We start from the raw sequence: 23,604 nt of genomic DNA on the forward strand, positions 1-23,604 counted from the left end.
TCTAACAGGCCACCAAATGTGAAGGTGCTTTGAAAGCTGTAAAGAGCTGCCTAAATGTAAAGTGACATGATTAAGCCTAGAAAGTATGTTTTAGTCATTCTGTTTCCTGATTTGGAGTCATAAAGATCAGAGTGGCCCTGGAGCCTCATGCACACGGTATTCGTGCAGGTTTGTGGATTTGTGTGTATGCTCTCTCCGTGTACATGGACTCATTGTTGAGCACCTACTTTGTGACAGTCACTCACCCAGTATTTACAAATTCCTGCCCTGTGCCAGGTGCATGGGTCTAGGCAGTGGGGACACCAGGGTGAATAAGAGACCGTCCCTTGAAGGAGCTTGTGACCTGCCGAGGACAGAATGGGAAGAGGAGGCCCAGGGGAAGGGAACCCAGGAAGTGAGGCTGGAAGAATAAGCGTTTGATGGTCAACCTGAGGAGAAGGTAGTGGGGAGAGGAGGAAGAGTCTATGCCAAGGCACTGGGGGAAGGGAAGCAGCCCACTTTTGCACCTGGTGCAGTCTGTTTGTGCAGGAAGGCAGTGGGGAGAGGAGACCAAGGAGGCCAGCCAGACCCTGGAGGCCTGCCTTCACATGGGCTAAGGAGCATGGCTTGATCCTGCAGGCCCCTGGGAGCCCCTCAGCAAGGGCTTAAGCTCTGCAGAGTGACATAATCAGCTCTGCATTTTGGAAAGATCACGGAGCCCCCGTTCCTGAGTACCTCACTGTAGCAGTACCAGCCAGATGTTGGGGTTTGTCTGGAGCAGTGAGTGATGGCTGCATCTGCAGGGCCCCGAGCTGGGATTTGCATGGGGGCAGGGAGGGAGGCTGCGGGGGAAGGCAGTGATGCACTTTTCTGAATAGTTCTGGTCAGTCTGTGTGGAGCGGAGGAAGTTAGCAATTCTTGAGTGATATCACGTGTCAGCCTTCAATGTATTATCTTATTTAGTTGTTGTGTGAGGTAGATATTATTATCCCCATTTTGTAGGTGAGGAAAACAAGGCTCAGAGAGGTTAAATAGCTAGAAATTACTAGTGAGTAAAGAGCAGAGCAAGAAGTCCAGCCCCCTCTGCCTTCCCCAAAGCCCACCTAACTAGAATTCCTGCCCCCTCCCGTCTCCCCCTCCCACTGGAAGGATTGACTGATTCAGTCCCCTTACGTGACAGATGAGGAAACCAACCTGGGCTCAAATCTGTTCCTGCTAAATCTGTTCCTGTTTTCCAGCTGCTCCAAGGCATCGTGGATCAGATTCTTCCCTCTCAGAGTATTAGCGATGCCTCCTAATTCAGGGCTACTTGCAGATTTGATAAGCATATTTTAAATTCCTTTGCTCAGCCCATCAGCAAAGATATTGAATGAAACAGGCCCCGTGACAGATGAGAGAATGAACCACTTGCTCGCCTCCCTGAGGGGCACAGCCCTGCGCCATCTGCTCACCCCTCTCACGTATTATCCCCCTGACCCGTCCGTGTGAACTCAGGCAGGCCCAGAGCAGAAAGGTATCGCCTTCCTCTTTGCCCTGTGACTTGTGACTGCAGCGTGGAAGAATGATATGTTGGCCAAAAGTAACATGCCTTTCACAAAGCCATACTTTGGGGCCTGGTGGAAAGGGCATAGGCCAGGAGTCACTCAGACCCGCTCAGAGACTTGGTTTCCTAAAGCACCTCCCGGGGATGCCCGAGCCCTGAATGCTGGATTGGGAGCAAAGTGCCTTGCCCTGCACTGGCCTGAGGTCCAGGCTCATCCACGGCAGCCTGCCCTGGTGATCACCACGTTCTTGTCATGTCAGGACCCGGACAGGGGGTGGCATCAGGGCCTTCCACCCCTTCCTCCTGGGCTGTGTTTCACTGGGTTGAATTCATCAGGGGAAACCGTGCTGAGCATCTCCTGGGATCAGACATAGCAGGTGTGGCTGCAGGTGAGGAGTGACAGCACATCTCCAGATGGCACAGGGCTTCCTGTCTGGGACCCCAAAGGCTTTCCCCACATGTCTCATGGAAGCCGGGCTGTCCTAAATGTCAAGTATCTTTGGTTTTAGGTCATTGCAGCATGGTAACTGTTTTATTTTTTTTTTTGCTAACTGGAGGCCCTGGTCATCTTTCATGTCTCTGACTAGTTCAGAACAAAAGTTAGAAAAGCAAATGAATCCCCCAGTAAGAAACGCAGTTATTAAAGAAATAGTTCAGAGCCCAGAATTTCTGCGCACTAGGAATCTTTCCAGACCCTATGGCTACCCGGGCTGATCCTGATCCACTTTAGCCCCTTCTTGTCTGCTGCCCTGTGCATTCCAGTCCCACGGGCCTGGCCATAGAGTGGTCAGAGGCTAGGCTAGGTCTGGCCTAGTGCTCTCCAGCTGAGCCCTCTCATCTAGGGGCGCGTGGAACACCTACTAAGCGCTGGGCCTGTTGTAGGTTCTGGGGATTCAGCAGAAGCTCCAAACCATATGTTCATCTGTCCTCTTAAAAACCTGAGAAGCAGGCAGGCTGGACAGCTTCATAACCCCATTTTGTGTATAAGGAAACTGAGGCTCAGAGAGGATGGTCCTCTAACTAGCAAGAGGACAAGCTGGGACATGCTCGCGTTGGTTTGCTCTGGCGCTGTGCCTTTCTGTGACCTGCGTTGACTCTGTTGTAAATGCTCAGTTCCCTGGTCGGAACGGTGGAGACGGTGCCCACCCCAGGAGTGGAATCAGATCAACAGCACCATCTCAGTCTCCTGCAGTGGTGCAGATCCAGTTGAAACCTTCCCAGATGTTAAGCTGCATTTGTAATACTTCCTCTCTGTGTGATCCAAGTGATCCTTTCTCCAAAGTGGGTGTCTGTGGGGCCTCAGAAGACAGCTTAGAACCAGCAGGTCTGGCCTAGCAGGGGCATGTGCCCCTGGCCCACCCTCAGCCCAGGCCTCCGAGAGCTCTCATGGAGGCCTCCCACCACCAGGCTGTTCCCCCTTCGGCCTTTCTGCCCTCATGGCTTCTCTGCAGTGTTTTCCTGAAAAGAGCCTCCTATAGGGTGCGCTTTCTCCATCCCGGACCCTCCCCCCCCACCCAAAGATGGGCACAGGGCTGGCTTCTCTCCCAGACTCTTCCTCGGCTGGACTCCTTGAATTGTCTCTCCAGCCCCTCAGTCCTCATTGCCATGTCATTCTGCACAGCGTGTGGACAGTGCTCTCTCTGAGGTCAGCTGGTACCACCCCTAGCCAAATCAGTCTGTCCTCGACTTCTGTGCATCTGGCAACTTTAACCCCTTGGGTTGGCAGCTGTCTTTGTCCTTGTACCCTCAATACGCCGTGTCCTCTTCCTGCTCCTCTGCTCACTCTCTCCCTCTCCTTTATGTGCTCTGCCTTCCCTCCAGCCTGACCATGGCCTCCCCTTGGTGCTAAGGCCTGGTCCTCTGTTCATCTTCCACTTGCATCTCTTTAGAGGACCCCTGGAACCTCAGCTGCGACTCCCCTAAATCTGCCTCCTGGGCAGTCTGTCCCACAGGCGTGCCTCGAATGGATGGACGGATGGATGGGGGGCTGGTGCCACTCTTCCTATTGATCTGATAATCTACAATTGGTCGCAATAGGTTTCCATCTGCATGTCCCACCATCACCTGAAAATTAATGTGGCAAACCACAAGCTATTTTGAAATCACAGAAAGTGAAAGTTGAGTAGGACGTTGAAGGCCATCTTTTTCTTTTTTTTTTTTTTTTTTGAGGGCCATCTTGATGAAATCCCCAGGGAACCTGGGCACCTTCTCTTTCTTTTCTGTGGCACCAGCACTGCTCTGGGTTGACGCCCTCCCCAGGGAGGACTATGAAGCCGTCTTTGGGTACTGATATCATGAGGGCCTGGTGAGCAGCCTGTGGTCCCTCGGCTGGGTCAGGGTCCCTTTCTCTTTCCTTCCCCAACATTGTTTCTGCTCATGATTAGTCATGCCGGAGTCGGCTGAGTCAGAAGTGACTTGTGGGTGGTTTGTGGCCGGGCTGGAGCAGCGAGGCAGGAGGACTTTCTAGGTTTATGTCTCTGTGCCCCATGAGACCAGCATGGCCCCATTCAGGCTGGTACTGGGGAGGAGGTGGGTAACAAAACCAACTTCTCTTCCTGAACTCAGTGAATGAGGGGGATCAAGATGAGCCAAGACACGGTACCTGAGACACTCCTGGAGGTCGACAGGCATATGAACGCTGGTGCCACATGGCCAACGCTTTAGGACAAGTGTATTTACAGAGACTGTAAAATCCTCCACTGCCTGTGATAGTCCTCGTTCCAAAGGCTGCGTGTACTTCTAATATACATTACTAAGTTTAAGATTTCTTTTCTTGTGAATTTATTCTTTTCAATAAAGGTGATTCATTAAAAATATAACATTTAATTTTTGTACTTGTTGTAAGATTTTTTCATATAAATAAACTCATATATTTTAGAAACAAATTCTTTGTCAGAGCATGTGTTATAATTCTGCTGTTCAGAAAACGTGGCCACCGGGCGGGAGAGCTGCCTTCTGCTGGGGCGGTAGGCTCTGACCTGAAGTCCCCCTGAGGGTGTATTTAAGTGGGGCTCTAAGGGGTGGCTCGAGCTTCGCAAGCAGGAAGGGAGTGCAGAGCATCCATGCCGGGGAACAGCATGGCACAGCCCTGGAAGTGAGGCTTTCATGGGGAGGGACGGGGAGGAGGCCTCTTGGGTCCAGCCCTGGCTTCACAGGCTGTGTCTGTGCCCGCAGGAGGGAGAGGAGCAGGAGGAGGCTCGTGGCAAGGAGGAGCGGCAGGAGCCCAGCACAGCTGCGCGGAAGGTGGGGCGGCCTGGGAGGAAACGCAAGCACCCCCCGGTGAGTGTCACGGCATCCTCCCAGCGCATGTGTGTGCACGGTGATGTGTGTCCTGCAGGGACTTGGGGGCAGTAAGACTAGGTGACCGGGCGCCCCTCGAGCTGCAGAGCTTGTCTACATTCCCCATTCTTTGAACCCCACCACCACTCTACAACTCCCCTATTTTCTACATCAAACTGGAGGCCCCCAGAGGCCAGGGGACTTGCGCTGTGGGTGGTGGCAGCGCTGGGACTTGAACCAGGCCCCTGACTCCCGGCTTCCTTCTGGAAGGGCAGCAAGAGAGCTTTGCAGACCCCCCAGGCCGAGCCCGTGGCTTTCACAGGGCAGGACTCGATTCTCCCTTCCCTTCCACATGCCCACCCTGGGCCTTTGTGCCCCTGGAGAACCTGGAGGAAGGGACCTGAGGTCTGGGAGTCTGGTTAGAGTGACTAGGGAAGAGATGTAGGGTGAGTCCCTTTGTAAGAGAGGAGAGCCGGTCGCTGTGTACAGCCGTGGAGGTGCAGACCACAGGGCCGGCTGAAAGCCCCAGGCTTCTGGCTGCCACTCCTCTGAGTCAAGGGGGAGCCCTGGGGTTGCCCACGATGAGGAGTGCTCCAGAAGGTGATGAGGAGTGCTCCAGAGGACGAGGCCTGAGGGCTGTAGGAGCCTGCCTGTCTTAGGCCTTGAACTCAGGGGTAGAAAGGTAATTATCTGCCAGCCCCAGAGGCAGCTGGTTCCCTTTTAGCCCCTTCCAGCTGAGAATGGAGAACTTGGAGCACGAAGGTGAGGGGGAGCCAGGAGCTGGGATTTATAAGTTGCCCCTTCAAGGAAATGTTCTCTCAGCAGGGCGGGATTGTCTCCCTGGGGTAGAGAGTGGGGTGAAGCAAAGGGGACAGCGGAGGAGGAGGGGCTTTCTTAGAGCCAGGAGGTTTGGGAACCTGCTGGGTCCTAAAGTGCACCCCTGCCAACTCTGCTTGAAGATTTGGAGGGGAAGGGGGCAGAAGTTAAGTCATTTAACTGGTAAGTAATTTTAAACTTTTAAATATTAAAGCAAACATGGATATTTTATGGCCTGGAATGAAAAATTCACATGAAGTTGAAAGATAAAACAGGGGACTTCAAAGGAATTTCCAGCTTGCAGCAGACTCCAGGCTGCTCTCTCAGATTCCCTCCACTCCACGCCGGGGTGCCCTCCACTCTCCTCCCCGGCAGACAGGGCACCTTGTGGGAGAAGCTGGGGGCGCAGTGCAGGCTGGAGTGGGAAGGGAGCCAGGCTGAGCCAGGGCCCATGGGTAATTCTCTATCTGATCTGCAGAGCAAACTCTGCCTTTCCCGATCTGGGTGCTGGGGACAGGAGTCACCACCTATAGGAAGCAAAGACCCAGCAACCCTCTGACTCATTGCTGTGTCCCTGAAACCAGAGGGAGGGCATAGCAGTCGGGGGTGGGGGTGGGGGGCAGGGGTGAAGCCCCAGGCAGAGGGTGCAAGGAGATAAGAGACAGGTATGGAAGGAAAAGCACTGTCTTTGGAGTCCATCAGGCTTGGGTTTGAATCCTAGCTCCACCAATGAGCACAAGTCACTGCCTGAACCTCGGGTTCTGCCTTCTGAAAAATAGAGATGATAAGGATGCATTCCTCCTAGACCCGGTGAGAATTAAATGAGTTCAAGCACCAAAGAGCCAGTGCTCAGCAAAGGTCGGTCCTGCCCTTGCACAGCCAAACCTTTCCTCTTCAGGCAGCCACAGCAACCTCAGTTTGACAGAAGAAATAGCACTGAATTTACTGCTTCCCAGCTGTGTGACCTTGAGCAAGTTACTGCACCTCTCTGAACTTCTGCTTCCTCATTGGTAAAATGTGGCTGCCAGTACTACTTGCCCTGTCCACCTCCAGGGGTGCTTTGCAAATAGCAAAGTGGAGTCCAAATGTGCAGGGCTGGCAGTATAATAAACCTGGTCCCCTGCAGGGGAGAGTGGAGGCAGTGTCTACAAGATCTTTCTGGTGGGAGCCTAGCATGGGCCTCTCAGCAGCCCCAGTGGGAGGCAGTGTACATCCTGTGCAGGTCATAGTCTGGATGTGGTCCAGCCCATGTCCTGAGTGACACCTGCAGCCACCTGGACTCTCAAGAGAGGCCTGAGGATGGAAGGGAGAGTGTAGGGAAGGCAACACTGAGTGAGGGGGCAGCTATTGTGAAGGGGACCTCTTTCATATTGGGGGAACAGAGAAAGACTGACCCCTGAGGAAGCAGCAAGCAGACCTTCCTGGGCAGCAGGCCCCTGTGCCCCCAAGGGAGCCCACATGGGGGAAGTTTGTGCTGCAGCTGGGGGTCAGCCCCTGGTCCCCTGGCCCACAGGCCATCTGGTTCACTTGTGGAGCAGGTGCTGTCCTGGCCTCCTCCCCTCCCCCACAGAGGAACACAACAGGGAGGGCTTCTTGGGGACCTGGTGCAGCTGTGGCCCTGGGAACGGATTGACCAGGGAGCTTTAAAAGGCAGCTGAGTGTGTGTCATCCAGCTAAGCCTGGAAACGGGAGGGAGCATGGCCCAGATCCCGACAGGTGGAAGAGGGGGCAGTGCTGGGAAGCAGGAGAGGAAAACCTGGCTGCAGGCCAGGGTCTGTGTTTGGGCAAATGTCTGGTACCCAACATCGGCCAGGGAGGGATGAGCTACATCCACTAGTGTCTTCTCCATCCCCAGCCCCAAGGCTAAGAAATCGTCATTTCTCTCCTCCTTTTGCCCCCAAGGCCTATCTGTCCCCGGGTACCTTCCACTCCTAGCTGCTTCTGCATCCGCCTCCTGGCTGTACCCTCACCCAGACCAGACCCCACCCACCCCAAGTAAGCTCTCTACCCCACCCAGCCCTTCCTCCCCTCAGCGACAGACGCTGAGCACCTACCAGGGTGAGGAGGCCACACAGATAAGTAAGACTTATCTTCCAACCTAGTGTGCTGGAGAGGAGGCCACGCGTAACATACTAAGTACAGTCCGTGGCACATCTCTCTTCAAGACTCTCCAGGGACTCCGCATCTTATGGGACCAGATCTGGAGTACCCCGTCCACTCTTCACCACATGATCTCTTGCCCCACACGGGTGCTCAGTATCTCCTCTTTTGCCATAGAAGCCCCGTCTTCTCGCTGCTCCCTGAACTCACCAAGCACAGTTCTCCAGCTGCCTCACGTGCTGCTCCCCCAGTGTCACTGTCACAGCCCATCAAAGCCTGTCTGGCGAATCACAGGTCAGCCATCTTGACCCACACTGGCTCTCCCTTTTGAACTGTTTGTAAAATTAATCAAAATGAACACTAAGAAATAAAAGACCAGCTATAAGCCAGCAGTGGTCTCAGACCTGCCTTTGAGAAGCACCGGCCTGTGAAATGATTGTTACCTGTCTATACAGGACTTGAGAATAAGTATCTAGAAACTTTTCTATCAATTTGATACTGACACCATATCCACATGCATGATTTCGTATTTTATGAAAGTAGCATTTCTTGGTGGATTGGGAATTAGAAAAACAAAAACCAAAACCTGGCCTTTCACCCCAGATAGTTGGAAAAACAGGTGGAGAGAGCTTGTCTCCTCCACTAGACTTGATATTTAGTACCACTCCACATTGCACTGTCTCCTCACCCCACTGAGGACAGAGACCATGAATAAAGGCTCAGAGTTGTGTAGCACTTTATTGCCTACAAAGGGCTTCCACAATGATGACCTCATTTGATGCTGACAACAAATCTGTGTGAGGAAGGCTGAGGGTGCTGTCATTACCATTCCCACATTCGGATGAAGAGACTGAGGTTCAGAGAGGATGATTGGGACTTGGACTCCACACTTCTCCACTACAAAACCCACAGTGATCATTCCTCCTCACCACTCCAGCCATGTGATCTGGAAGACTGGGTATCCAAAATCCCCTTTAAGTTAATACATGAATGCAGGGCTGTTTGAAAAAGTGTGTAGACCTAGTCGAAAAAGCATACAGAGAAAATATAACTGAGCAGGGTGATTGAGCCAAATACCAGGGAGTCTGTGGGTAAGTGGGGAAGGCTGCAGTGGGCTAAGGAGTGAGAGTTGGGCCCCTTCAACCCGGGCAGCAGCATTGGTCTGTGGCACTGGCCTCTGAGCCAGGATGCTTGCAGCCGGAGCCGGCAACAGGAAACAGGAAGCCGGCCACAGGGCTGGGCGGGGCTTAGGAAGGGAGCTGGCACCTGGGCCCAGGGCCTACTGGCTGGCCAGTGCCCATGACAGGGAGGAGGGGACAGAGTGTGAGCCTGTGTGTGGGTGTGAGCGTGGGGGTGGGAGGAAGAGGCATCTTCCTGTTCACCAGCTCCCGATGACGCCGCACAGTAACAAGTGAGGGTGTCCGAAGGTGGTTCCTGCCTGGTCACAAGCCCGACAGCCCTGCAACCGCCTTTGTCCTTCCTGCTGCTTACAGCTGGGGCACTAGGAAGGACAGTTTCTGCCCTTGCCCACCGGGTCCAGAGGGGTGACCGGCCCTTTGGGCCTCCATACCCTGTTTACTAGCCATATGTATTTATTCATTGAAGATTTATACCCACCAACTTCCTCCAGGGTTATTTTTGCTCAGTGGGAGCACTCTGAGGTCACCTCTTGCTAAGAATAACCCAGAAAGGGAGGGAGGGCGAGGGAGAGGAGGAGAGGGGGGCTGGGAGCGGGCGCTGAGCTCAGCCAGGCCGGCCCAAAGCCAGCGGTACTCGCTCCACGTTGGAGGCTGAACCTCCGACACGGCGCCGCCCGAGGGAGAGAGTTCAGGAGGGCAGCACTGCCCGCTCAGCAGAAGACGCGGGGATGAGCTGGGGCGAGTTCAGGAGCCGCTCCCCTGCATAAGCCAGCCCGTAGGCGAACGCGGCTGCTGGGAGTTTGCAGTGTTGGCCCCTTTTCCAACCTAATGGGACCTTTTGATTCTTCTCCAAGTTAAGATGGAACCCAAATACCCTCTTCGTGTCCAAGTCAGAATGGTTCCTTGTTAACCCCTAGAACCTTGACTCTGTGACCCGGTGCTCCCTGTTTTTTTCTCCCGTTCCTGGGCCCAGACCTCGGGGGGCTTCCCTACCTGTGGGCCTGCCGCAGCACACTGCTGCCCCTCCCCCACCGTTGAAGGTGTGAGGAAAATAGGGCTGTCGCATGTCTCACATGGGGGTTAGAGATTGTTCATGTAACAGTGCCCTGCAGATTCATCTGCTCGTTCCCCCAGCAGATCAGTCAACTCGGCCCCCACTAATGGTATCCAGCACCGAGAGCCTGGCCATTGGGCTGGACTTCAAGTGCCAAAGACGTGTTGGGGCGTGGGGCTGGACTTGGGCCTTAGAAGGGAGGGAATGTTTAGAAGTTAAGGGAGCAGTGGGAGACCTTCCTAGGACCTTCCTGAGCAAAGGTGTGGAGGGAGGATGTGTCCATGGTCCATGTCCAAAGCGGGGACTATGAGCAGACTGGCCGGGCAGAGTGGACGAGGGTGAACGCCTTCCATCTTGGTTGGAGAGGCAGTTTGCAGGCAGCCAGAGGGGTTTACACTTTATCCTCTCAAAAATGTGTTGTGTTTCTCTGGAAGGTTTTTGAGGGGGTGGGGGTGTGAAGTGATGGGAGTCATGTTTTGGGAAGCTCACTCTGGCATCCCTGAGCATGATGGGTTGAACATAAGAGTATGCAGGGAGATAGGGCAGAAAATACCCGAGAGCCTGTTGAGGGGAGGCAGTGGTGGGACGGGATTGGCAGGGTAAGGGAGAGGTGGGGGCAAAAGACGTCACAAGCCCCAGGGACAACGTCAGTGTTATTGTCAGAGGCCGAGACTTCTGGAGGAGAGCGGATTTGGCAGGGCCCTTGGGAGGCCACTCTAGATAGGTGGTCTTATTGGCAGAGTGTCTGGGTGCAGTCCTAGAATCTTCATTTTGTTTTTCTAAAAATCTCTGTTTATTTCATCCCTCCTGGCCTCTTCCTCAGAGTCACACATTCCAGGGCCACCTCCAGCAAGTTGTTCATTCCCTCAGGTTCCGGCCTCCGGGGGGTTCTCGGGAGCCCAAGCTGCACCTGCACTCCTCGTGTTGCTGCAGGGACTCGCCAGCACACACATCTGGGCAGAGCTGTTGACACTGGTTTTCTTTCATCATCTTCACCTAGAGAATTTGGTGTGTTTCGGTTCTGCCACCTCAAGAAAGAGATAACCCAGCTGGAACAGCTCCAGAGAAGGGCAGCTAAACTGATCAAGGGGAAGGCAGGGCTGCCAAGTGAGGACAGGCTAAAGAGATTATGCTCTCCAATCTGGAGAGACAAAGCCTGAGAGGGGATGTGATTAAAGCTATGAAGTCATGTAGGGTGGGGCAGGATGAGCACACCCCGTGGGGGTGGGGAGATACCCATTAGAAACTTTAGAAAGGGTAATGAGGCACCGGAAAGAAAGCACCATTTTCCACGGTGGGTTCCCTTCTTAGCAAACCTGTCACCCTACACGTGGATGGTAGAGGTTGAAAATGGAAATAACTTCAAAAGAGATTTACTTAAATACGTGGGTCTTCTATACATAATGGCTTTTTAAAGGGAGCCTCCAGCTCACCCTGAAATCCTTCGAGGTTCACTTCAAAGAGCACCACCAGGCCCTCTTCCAGGTACATTGGCGGTCCCTGCTGGAAGCAAGGCTCCTCGCGGGCTGGCCACTTGCCAGGCATGTTCCTTCTCACATCCATTTGCCATGGCCAACAGGGCACGGACTGAGTGACCGCTAAGGCTTTGCTGAACCCTGAAGTTCTCTCCTCGGGCTTGAGTCACACACACACACACACCCCCCATCTAGGAGGAGAGAGGGAAGGCAGCTCCCAGCCTCAGTGGTGAGGGAAATGGTGGGACCAACAGGTGGGTGCTCAGGCTGAGGCCAGACTTTCCAGAGTTGGCCCTCTTTGGCCTCTGGTCTGGCTGTGCGTTGACCTCGCTGCTGGCCCTTTCAGCCGCTCTGCCAGGGAGAAGGAAATTGGAGAGATCAGGGTGCTAGCTCCAAAGTCTTGGAGCCTGACTGCATTCACCCCAGGAAGGCTGAGCAGGGAGGTATTTGGGGACAACTCCTGGGCGTGGGCGTGGGCGTGGGGTGGACCTCTCTGGCTCTTTCTGCCTGAAGGCCACTTCTGGCTGCTCAGATCCCAGGGCTGCCAGGGGAAGGGGCTGCAGGAAGGCCTGGAGCAGAGGAAAGGGGGGAGCCCGGGCCCAGTGCCAATGCTTTGGGGGGCAGGACTGCCCTGCTTATGTGGACGGGTGTGCTGTTTTCCTGAAACTAGAGTCAACCTGGGAAAGTCTGGGGCTTGGTGGGGGGCTGACGGGCCTGCAGGAGCTGAGGAGTGGAGGGGGACTATTTGTTTTTGTTGACATTGCTTGGCAGCATCCGCGCACATCTCTGTCTCCGGCAGGCAGGCGAGTGTGTGTCTGTGGGCAGTGGCACACCCCTTGTGTGTCTGCTTGTGTGATTGTGTGTCTGTGTGTCTTTAACATAAGAGGCTGTGGCTGGCCAGACGCCAGGGTTCCCGGCTGGCATGGAGCTCAGTGCCACCAAGGGCCTGAAAGGCACAATGGTGGTGATGTCAGGTGGTGGTGGTGGGGAGGCAGGGGAGGGTGAGGTGAGGCCGCCCAGCATCTGCCAGCCTCTGGGCCTGCCTCCCCAGAGCTACCTAGGAGTCTAGGGGAGAAGGCCCCTTTCAGCCACAGCTCCTGGCACCAGAGGGGAGGGCGTGGCAGGTGCCCAGAGCCAGCTGAGGCTCCGACCTCCAGGGGCCTCCAGAGGGAGAGGCAGCTGCCCCGGGCCTCTCTCCTCCACACCTCCTGGAGCGGCCCCAGGCGCAGGTGAGCCTGCACATGGGGCTGCCCTGGCCGCCCCCATTGAATGGGCTCCTGCACCTGCAGGTGCCTGGGGCCCATCTCCCTTGAATTGTTTCCCTCACCCCTTGTGTGCCAGGTTTTTATTTTTTGTCTGTAAACATTCTAAGTACAATAAAGGAACTCTGAAGAATCACTTCCCTATTTGGGGCCTCAGCACTCTGTCCCACCTCAGGAGACAAGGCTCACCTCGTGGGTTGGGGGCGGGAGTTCTGGGGTCTGGTCCAGACTTCAAGCAAAGGGGGAGATCAGGGACAAGGTGCCAGGGGGCCGGAGAATTGGCATTGGCCTGGACAGGTTTCCTGAAGAAAGTTCCTTCTTGCTTCGCCTCTGGCTTTTCGTTGCATGGCTGCTGCCAAGGAAACAGCCGGCAGCCTCTCCCTGGCCCTGCTTGGGCACATCAAAGCTGCCTTTTCCTCGCTGGAACCCTTGGGATTTGAGGTTGGGCTTTTCCGGAGACTCAACCCGGAGGGGGAGCCGGCTCTCAAATGCCTCTCATGTACCTGAGTCATTCTGGCAGCTGTACCACTTAGAAGGTGTGTGACCCGAGGCAAGGCTGGGAGCCCTTTTCCTCAGAAAAGTGAGGGTAACGCTACCCATCAAGATAATTGTGATAATTAAATTTACTAATTGTATAAGCATCTTTATGCCGGATCCTGTGCGTGGTGGAGTGGTTGGAAAGGAGAGAAATAAAAAGATAAATAAGGCAAAGCTCACAGTCAAGGGAGGAGACATGCAGTAAACAAATAATTAGGTACAGCGTGAGGAGTGCGTAATGAGATGGGGTGTGAAAGCACTTTGTAAACAAGTGTGGCATGCAGTGGGCCGGGGGTATGAGTGGACCCCGGTGGACTTTCCCCCACTCCTTCAGGCCCGGGCTGGAGCCTCAGCCTGCCAACCCCCCGGGGGCTTCGGGGGTGGCGGTGAGGCTAATCGCTCCAAGGATCGAGGCCCAGTACAGATCCCTCCAGGTTCATGTGTGTCTAAGAGCGACAGAGACAGGCAACTTTGAAGTGTTCCTTAGAAGAAAGAAAGTAGCCTGGTGGGTACCGGGGGCCGGGGCGGGAGGGGGTGGGGAGTTTTTGTTTAATGGGAACAGTTCCGGTTTGGGATGGTGACAAAGCTCTGAAGATGGATGGTAGTGATGGTTGCACAACAGTGTGAAGGCACTTCATGCCGCTGAATCGTACACTTGAAAATGGTTACAATGGTAAATTTTACGTTATGTGTATTTTACCACAATTTTTTTTTTAAGTTTTAAAAACAATGCTTCTCAGAAAAGGCAGTCCCTGGTCAGTGTCCCTACCCTGGGCAGAGTTTTTCAACAACAGCACTATTGACAGTTTGGGCCAAGTAATTCTTTGTTGTGGGTGCTGTCTCATTTCCTGTAGGGCATTTAGCAGCATTGCTGGCCCCTACCCACTAGAAGCCAGGAGTCCCCCCACCCCAATGTGACAGCCAAAAATGTCTCAGACATTGCCAAATGTCCTCTGGGGGGCAGAGTTGCCCCCAGTTGAGGACCGCTGCCTTCACCAGCTTAGAATAAGCTGCGCCCAGGAGAGGCCCGTGGAGGGGGTGATGGGCAACAGAGAAGCAGGAGGCAGGTGTCCCAGGGTGGAGTCTTGCCTGGAAGGAAGGCAAAGGTGAGCAACTCTGAGGGACCCCAGGAAGTGGTGGGCAGGGTCTGAAGATCCAGGAGGAGGCCTACTGGGCGTGGGTGGCACACAGTAGGTGATAGGATCGAGCTTTACTCAAATCTGTTGCCCCCACCCTAGGGAGAAGTGACAGGTGCTCACACTGCCATTCCCATTCTGCCACCTCTCCTACCCCTCCCCCCTCCGCCCAACCCCACAGGTGAGAAGCAGAGGAAGCGGAAATTGTCACCTACAGCTGCTGGGGTGCCTTCTAAAAGGGTCAGGGGCTTCTGCTGCTACCCCCTGCCCCATGGGAAAAACGAGCGTCTCAGAGTGTGCTGTTTCTCCTTTCAAGGCAACTGTAAAAATAAAAGCAAACAAAAGCAGACTTTTTAACATGCAACAAAGTTGAAACTCCCTGTAAGCACATGAGCAGGATGTTCTCACTCTTAACCTAGTCTCTGGCATTAGGAATCAATTGTGAATCTTGAGCACTGCCAGCTGCCTTCCTCCAGGCTGAGTCTAACCAGATACAGCGAAGGCCCTGCCTCTAGGAGGCGACAAGCTAATGGTGGCAGGGGAGAGGAGAGGAGGGCGCTGAGCCTACGGTGTGGAGGTGGGGGCAGAAGGGTGCAGGCCTGACTGCAGTAGCCTCTCCCAGCGGCTTCCACGGGTGGGTTATGCTCTTCTTAGCTGAGGGAGAGCACCCAGCCCCTCCCCAGAAAACGAGTGTTGCTTCTGGCCCTTTGCCTGTGGCTCTCCCTCCTCCCTCAGTGGTTTCTTATAGGTGGAGATTTGATCTCCCCAGGAACTCAGGGCCCCACAGAGAGGGCCAGTGAGGGCCCACTGCCAGCTCAGGGAGGCTCTTGATGGGTAAGATGGATGGAGGATTGACCATGGCAGGGGTCAACAGCTCCCCTAATCCCAGGGCTTTGGTTGACTCAGGCTCATGCAGAACCAGAGCGGGCGGCAAGAGAGGATGGCCCGGTCAGGAAGAGAGGAGGGGGAGGATTGGTGGGATCAGGGAGATTTCAGCCTGCTGAGCTGAGCTGACCTTGGGGCTGGAGCTGTGCAGAGTGTTCCCCTTCCCCCTCATCCGCCCACCTCTGGAAGGATGCTGTGTTTCATACTGCTGCCGCCTGGGGTCCTCCAGGGCAGGCCTGGAAGGGTGCTGGATCAGTGTGGGTTGGGACCCTGGGGCTGTGTTGGGTCTCAGAGCAGGTACTCCTGGCCCTCTATGCTATGGAACTGGCAGTCAACAGGAAGTGAGTCCCAGGGTGAGAGGAGGCCGTGTGGTCCCCAGGCAGGAAGTGAGTGACAGCGGAGTTGTCTCGAACAGCTTTGTGGGGCTGGGAGCCTGCCCTAACTTGAAGTGTCTGTGGGGCAGCAAGTGGCTAGAGGAAAGGAGGACACGGCCATGGTAAGAGATTGGTTCTGACATAAACTCCTCATCCCGAGTTGGCCAGCAGGACCCTCACATGCACCTCCCTGGGAGTGCCCTGTTTGGGGCTCTGTGGCAGCTGTGCGGGCCCGGGTGTGCCCCCCTCTCCAGGTTGCCTGGGCTGTCTGACTTTCTCACACACATGACTGAACCTTGCGGGGTGAGGGGACGTACACCTAGGAGGGGTATTCTAGACCAGGGAGCCCCATTGGCTTGAGCAGGGAGGTTGGAAAAATCAGAGTCCCGGACAGAGTCTATAGGTCCCGACACGCGGGATGGAGGCTGAGGAGAGACAGGGCCTGCTTGCTCACTTTTGTTCCTGTGTTGGGCCTCTTGACTCTGCTGGCTTTGACCCTCAGCAGCCAAGCCTAGTGGAGGACTTCTTGCTTCCGCCAGAGGCCTCCCCTTCCCCTTGCTGCAGCCCCTCCACCCGTCAACTGCTGAGGACTGCATGCATTTGCTGCTTTCCACGGGAGATTCTCCTCCTGGAAGCAGGCCTGCCCTGCGCCACCCCCCTCAGCCAGGAGAACAGCTTGGCAGGCCCTCTGCTTACTCTGGAGCCTCGTCCAGGGAGCAGTCTGGTTTTTATTTTTTTTATTTTTATTTTTGCCACCTCTGGGCTTCCTCATCAAATCCGAGTTGAGGTCATAGACCCTTGGAGCTAAAGCAGTCTTGGTTGGAGATTGTTGGGCTGTGCAGGGAGGGCCTGGGGAAACCTGTGCTCTCAAGTGTTGGGATATGCTTGAGTTGTACAACACTTTTGAGGGAATTTGGCTGAATATACGCACTTAGGTGGGCAGGCCCTTTACCCCAGCCAGTCCACTTCTGGGAGTTTGGCCTACAGAAATCCACAAGTGCACAGAGCTTTAAGTGCAGGGGGTTCGTTGGAGCAAAAACCAAATCAGCCCAAAGGCCCCCTATAGGGAGCAGATGAGTAAACGATGGAACATCCGTTCAATAGACTGTTGAGCAGCTGGGAAATAGAATGAGACAGATCCATATGCACTGGGATGGAGAGATGCCCACTCTGCTTGTTAAATGAAAAAGCACGTCGCAGAACAGTATGAGTAGTATGACACCCTATTAGAAAAAAATTCTTGATCTGGATGTGTGTGTGAATACGTATGTACAAACATGTAACTTACACATGACTGTTGCTGCATAGAAAGAACGTCTGGAAAAGATACTCACCAAACTGCTCAGAATGGTTTACCTGTGGGGAGTGATTCTGCAGGCAGGGAATTGAAAGAGGAGCTTTCACTCTTTAACACTGCTCATTTCTGTGTGGTTTGAATTTTTATAATATATACATCTGACTTGTATAAATAGAAAAAAAAGACTTAAAAAGAAGGAAAACCCTTCCATTGGCCTAGCGTAATCATCTCGCCTTACAGGTGGGGAAACTGAGGCACCCTCTTGAGCAGTGCCTTACCCGAGGTCGCAGGCCAGCAATGTGTTTACTGAGCTGCTGTCCCCTGCCCTTCCCTGGGGTGGGCATTCTGCAGATGGAGCCAGCGGGCAGGGCTGCTGAGGGTGGCCTCGTGCCCATGGGCGTGGCAGAACGCTGAGCACAGGGGGCACTTGCCTCTTCTGCCCCAAGTGGACACCTCCATTCCTCCTGAGATGCCCCAGCCTGCTTGCCCCCGTATGGCCAAGGACAAAGTGCTCACCAGGCTCTCTTGTGCTCACTCTGTCCTTACAGTGTGTGACCTCGAGTAAATCACAAAATTCTCTGCAATCCTGCCCAGGGAGGTTGGGTGGCTCTAAGGGGGAAACGAGTGAGAAGGAGCTTTGCCCACTGTGCAGCGACACTTACGGCCAGTTATGATCACTCTTGATGCAACTCTTGTACAAGTTCAGTTCTTAGACTCTTGGGGACAAAACAGCACCTTGCCTTTCGGAGGAAGAACGTGGACCATGTGCTAGGGAGGGCCCTCCACAGACTGCAGATTGCCTGCTGGGGCCGTGGCTCTGCTGGGGTGTGCATGCCTGGGAAAACCTGTGGAGGCCAAAGCTGAGGGAAAGACCTGTGCTAGGCTTTGCGGCCCAGAGGAACGGACGCTGTTTGTGGAAGGCCCCCTTTGACCCTCACACTCCACTCGGCCAGGCAGCTAGTCACCGTTTGGGTCTGGGCCTTGAGAGACCAAGGGGACAGCCAGGAGGGCTCTGACACGGTAGTCAGGTCAGCCAGGGTTACGAGATCTTCTGAGGAGGGTCCTGAGCGGAAGTAGGGTAGTGAGGAGCGTCTGTTTTCAAGAGGGGCTGCAGGGAAGTCTTGAGAACCTGCATCACCTCAGTGAGGGGTGGGGTGGGCTGGGTGCAGCTTGGGCAGTGGAACCAGGTTGGCAAAACTGCTCGGAATCTTCTCCTGTTTCTTAAGCTGGAGTCCACAGACCCCTTGATGTCAGGGGGTCAGGCCCATGAACCCCTTGAAACTGAGAGCAAAATTGTGAGTGTGTTTGTTTGCATGAACGTTTATGTGAACTCCATTTTCCAAACAGCGGGTTCATAATTTTCACCAGACGCTCAGACGGGTCAGTGATCCACAAGAGGCTGAGACCACTGGTCTAATCGTCCCCTCACGTTATCTTTCTTCATCTTTTCAGGTGGAAAGCAGTGACACGCCGAAGGACCCCACGGTGACCTCCAAGTCCCCGTCCATGGCCCAGGACTCAGGCTCCTCAGAGCTGTTACCCAACGGGGACTTGGAGAAGCGGAGTGAGCCCCAGCCAGAGGAGGGGAGCCCCGCTGGGGGGCAGAAGGGCGGGGCCCCAGCCGAGGGAGAGGGTGCAGCTGAGACCCCGACCGAAGCCTCCAGAGCCGTGGAGAATGGCTGCTGCACCCCCAAGGATGGCCGAGGAGCCCCTGCAGAAGAGGGTGAGTCCCTGACACAAGGGGCAGCCTCTTCGGGCTCGCCGGGATTCCTCTGAAGGCCAGAGATGTGGGGCCCAGCAGGTCCCAGGAGGCTGGGCTGGGCATGGGAGCTGAAGATCCACTTGCCAAGGCTGTGCCCTGGAGGCCGCTGGCTGGATGCGCCCTCACACATGCTTTATTTGGCCCACATAGTGTTTTAAACATTTAGAAAAATTAGTTGCCAGTATTTAGAAATCAAGAAATTTCACATAAAAATCTGGAGTTTTGGCTTCTCATGGAAAAACAAAAAAGTTAGATCTGGCAACAGTGGGTTTGCAGATGCCAACGGTTGCTGGACGGGGGTGACGGCTATCTCCCCCACCCCCCGCCGCCCCCATAGGCTAGTTGTGCACCTTGGTTTCCCTCAGCCCCCAGCTGGCCTGCTTACTGTCCCACAGACCCGTGGTTCTCAGGGATCATCTGTTTATAGCCCACGGCCTGGGCACCCGAGGGCAGCAGATGCCCATGTGGGCATTAAAAGCCCAGTTAGCCTTCCCCAGGGCAGATGTCCTGAGCCCACCGTAGTTTATTCAGTCAATTCAACTGAAAATCTGGTTGTGGTGGAGGCGGGTGGGGAGGAGCTGGGAGAGGGGCTGGTGGCCTGTGCACTGCCCAGCCCAGGCCTCTTCCTCTGGGGACTTTCTGGCCCGGTCCTGGAGTCCTGGAAAGTTGCCCACTTTTCTCTTTCAGGTTAAGCCAGAGATTTCAGGGCCAACCAAGCTGTAAACATGTTAGTAATGAGGACAACTAGCATTTGTACAGGGCTTCACAGTTTACAGAGCGCTTTCTCATACATTATCACATTTGATCCTCCCAGGGCCCTGCCAGGTTGTTTTGCATATGTGCATTTTAATTTCAGAAAGTCTTCCTTCCAAGTGTGGATGATGGAATGAGTAAATCGATTAATTGGCATAACTTATTTTGCATGCATCCAAACCTAATATTCATGCAGTATAGCGAGCATCTCCAGAAAAGAGATTTCCAAATTTATTAAAAAATATCTTTCATTCATTTATTATTCAACTGCCATTTATGATGCTCCCACTATGTGCAAAGTACTTTCTGAGGTACTCTGCATTCGTCATTTTATTTACTCCTCTGAATAATTTTCAAGAGGTATTATTATCCCCATTTTAAGGTGGGAAAAAATTGAGGCTTAACAAGATGAAATGACTTACTCAAGGACCCCACGGCTGTAAGTGCCAGATCCAGGATTCATTCCATCCTCATCTCTGGTTTCAGAGTCCGTGTGCCCTGCCACCATCCCCTGCTGTTCTGGAACGGGGCTTGGGGCCAGTGGACTCTGAACCATCCCAGATGCCTAGCCTCACCTGAGCACCTCCTGGGAAGTCCTGACACTTGGAGGGGGTGTTCAAGGGGCCTGAGCGGAGTGAAAGAGAGGAGGAAAGGGAGATGACACCATCCTCCCATTAAAAAGGCCAGGTGTGCAAGAGCGGAACCTGGGAACCTGCCAGGCCCTCCCATCAAACGTGCTGCTCCCTATGGACAGGTGTCAGCTGACTCCCGGGTTCCTGGGACCCCCACCACGACTGGTGCCTAGCTGCTGCCCAGGGCCAGGGCAGTCCTTCCTGCCTGGCAGGATGGAACCACAGCTCCAAGGCTGCTCTTAACCCTGGAGAGTTTGCTTTCGGTTTGGGATTTCCCTGTCTCCATTTCCATTTGTTCTCAGGAGCTCCTTCTTCAGTTGGTCAACAGGTGTTTATTAAATACCCATTTGGTGGGTGCCAGGATCTGGGGAAACCATCATACCAAAACCTGATTGTTGCCCTCAGACACCTCACAGTCAGCTGGAGAGACAGACATTAATGAGAAATCCACACATAAAAGTGCGTGATTATATACAGAGATAAGTTCTTGAAGGGAAAATAAACATGGTGCTATGAGGAGGTATAATAGAAAACCCCATCAGGCCTGGGCTGTTACCCCTAAACTGAAGGATGAGCTGGGGTTCACCTGGTGAGGGTGGTGCAGGGGGGCAGTCAGAGGAGGTATAATGACTGCCAGATAGGAGGGAGCAGGGCACCCAGGGACCTGATGCAAAGGCTGCACAGGGCTGGAGCGGAGAGAGCGCAGGGGTGTGAGATGAGGGGGACAGCAGACAGGACCAGAGCTGGCCTTTGAGGCTGCCCTCTCAGGGGGTGACATGATCTGGTTTGCGTTTTGAAAAGATCACTTTGCCATCTGGAGTGGAGCAGAGGGGCTGGGAAGCAGGATGAGCGTTTACGAGGCTGCTGCAGGCGCCGAGGGGAAGAGGGTGGATCTGAGGAGCAAGGTGACAGCAGAGATGGAGAGAGGTGGACTGCTGCCAGGGACACGGTGGGAAATGGTTCAAGGGTGCCTCCTGGGGTTGGGACTTTCACACACTGGGTGGATCTTTCTCAGAATCTTAGTGCTGAGCATGGTGGGGAAAAAGTGCTCCAAGTCTCTTTAATCTCCAAAATTTGGCCTCGGAGCACTCGTGTGTGGCCCCAGCCATCCAGGCAGGGGAGATGCTGGCGGGATCAGAGCTGGTGGGATCCTTGAAGGCCTCTGTGAATCACCCAGACGCTGAGACCTGTGAGGTGATGGAGTGGCCTGCTGGAGGTTTGGCCACGGCTCAGCAGTCAGCCACTCAGAATGCATACTCGGCTGCTTGTTTCTGAGGAAGGAGCCTAAGGCCACAGGGAGGAAGTGACATGGCTGTGGTCTCCTTTCAGTTCCCTTCATTCCAGGCCTCTTTTAGGGGGCTCCATCTGTCTCTCCTGGAACCCCTCTTATTAGTTCCTATACAGGAAAAAGGAAGGACTTTAAGGCAGCGTTCCTGTGGCCTGGGCACCCTCCTGTGTGTACGTAGGAGTTCCAGATCCTGAAAGTACAGCCAGGAGAAGGAGGGACAGGGGGATGATGAGTAATAAGGACGAGAGCCACCTGGACAGGCAGGTGGTGGCTTGGGACTGCTCCTGCACTCCTAGCATTGATGCCATCATGGTAACAATAGGGACAATGGTAAAGTGGCTTTCCCTTTACTGAATACCAACTGTGCTGTGTTCGATAGCCTTGCTACTCAAAGGGGTCCACGGACCAACAGTGTCACCTTTCATCACCTGGGAAGTTAGAAATTCAGAATCTCAGGCCCCACCCTAGATCTGCTGAATCAGAATCTACATTTTAAAGAGATCCTCATGATTTCGATGCATATTAAAGTTAGAGAAACCCTAGTCTTCATGTATTCTCTTGCTTAATCTTTGTGATCACAGAGGGAAGACTCTTATCACCCCCATTTTTCAGGTGGGGAGACTGAGGGTTCAGGGAGATTAAGTTCCTTACCCAAGATTGTACAACTAGTAAAGGACCAGATTCGGGTCAGCACAAAGCTCCTCTCTGCTTAGGTTGAGCACCCAGCATTGGGCTAGTGACTGCCCTCTGAGGCAAGCCTGGCCTCAGCCATGTGGCTGAGATTTGGGTTTATTTTAAAGGGAATTTTGGGTAGCCCCCGTCTGAGTATAGTCTCAGACCAAGAGGTAAGTGTTAGAAGCACCCTGGCCTCCCTTGCCCCCAGGACCTGAAATGCCCAGGGTCATGTGCGAACCTGCCAGGGCCACCCTGGAAGGCACACAGCCACCTGGCCCTGCCTGTGACCCTGGGTCTGGGCCAGGAGCAGATGGACTGCAGAGGGAGTGTTGCGCCAGCAGCTGACCCTCCTTGACTCAGGACAAGTGCGGCATTCTTGAGGCAGCCCAGTTTGTTGTTTTGCTGGGCCCGGCTGGAAAGTGTGTGTGTGACAGCATTCAAGTGGGCATGCGCAGTCTGTCAGGGAGAAAATTCCAGAAAGAAGCCAGTTGGAAAGTGCATGAGGAAAAGTCGTTCTGTTTGGGGGAGCATGGGGGCCAGGGAAGGGGGGAACATCAAGGTGGTGCGGTGTAAATGAGCTGGCTTGGGAGTCAGGAAGCCTCAAGTCTGACCTCAGCCCTGGCAGCTGTTTCTCCCCAGCCCCCTACTCCCCTGGCCTCAGTTTCTCCATGGGCAAAATCTAGGGGCTGGACAAGCACTCCATCATCTCTACAATTCCTTTCAGCCCTGATTTTCTTTCGTTCTAATGAAGAAATGATTCCCCGTAAGTGTAATCAGATGCCATGGAGGGTCCCGGGTAGGAAACGTTTGAGGCCCAAAGGCCTCCCAGCCCCTCACCCAGCCGCCGCCCGAGCCGAGGACGCGCGCCCCCTTCTGGCAGCCCAAAGCCTCGCCGGCGGAAGGGGGAGCCCGCTCTCCGAGGCCTGAGAAAGAGTGGGGGAGCTGGCTGTGGTGAGACGACAGGGCCTAAAGGAAGCACGAAGAGACAGAAAGTCCAGGGGAGACATACCTTACAAGGCCTGTCGTGCACAAGTCGGCGAGTGCACGCGCGCCCCCGCCGGACACTCGCGCCGCCTCCCCGCGCGCCCCTCGGCGGCCACCTCGGCGCTGGCGGGGCCGCCCGCCCACGTGAAGTCCCCGGGGTCCCCGCCTCCAGGGCTCCCTGCGAGCGAGCGCCGACCCTGCCTCCCCCTCCCCAGGCTCCGGGTGGCTGTGCCCCAGGGCTGCCCTGGCCCCTGGGGCAGACGCGGGGAAGAGCCCCAGGTCTGCTCCGTTGAGAGAGGGGGCAAGAAACCTCCTCTGGGGGGGCCGAGGATTCAGGGGCCTTCAGTGCCGCGGCTGGTTTCCGCTTCAGAGCCAGGAGATGAAGTAGGGGCTGTTTTTTCCGCTTTTGCCCCCCTCCCGCTCCACCCCCTCGCCACTGTGAGCCAGCCTTAGTGACCTTCCTGCTTTGGGCCCAAGCTCGATACTCTTGGCTTCAGACAAAGGCGTTCAGGGGCCCAGGTGAGAGGAAGGCCCCCGCCCCCGACCTCCCGCGGGAGGCTCAAGAAGGCGTCATGCACCCGGCGCCCCGCAGCCAAGGGGCAGCCTGCGGGGGCCGGCCCAGGGAGGGCGTCGG

General features: G+C 54.8%; 1 protein-coding gene across 6 annotated transcripts in view; it reads left to right on the forward strand.

The window, feature by feature from the left end:
- The window catches only part of DNMT3A (DNA methyltransferase 3 alpha), a 107,175-nt gene that overhangs the window by 36,134 nt on the left and 47,437 nt on the right, over positions 1-23,604 (forward strand). For all 6 annotated transcript variants that reach the window (XM_046660973.1, XM_046660972.1, XM_046660974.1 and 3 more), the window contains 2 exons: positions 4,697-4,801; positions 18,329-18,599. In XM_046660973.1, coding sequence (XP_046516929.1) covers positions 4,697-4,801; positions 18,329-18,599 — 376 coding nt within the window. The remainder of the gene's footprint in view (positions 1-4,696; positions 4,802-18,328; positions 18,600-23,604) is intronic.

The sequence above is a fragment of the Equus quagga genome, chromosome 5 (genome assembly GCF_021613505.1).
Source record: "Equus quagga isolate Etosha38 chromosome 5, UCLA_HA_Equagga_1.0, whole genome shotgun sequence".
NCBI lineage: Eukaryota > Metazoa > Chordata > Mammalia > Perissodactyla > Equidae > Equus > Equus quagga.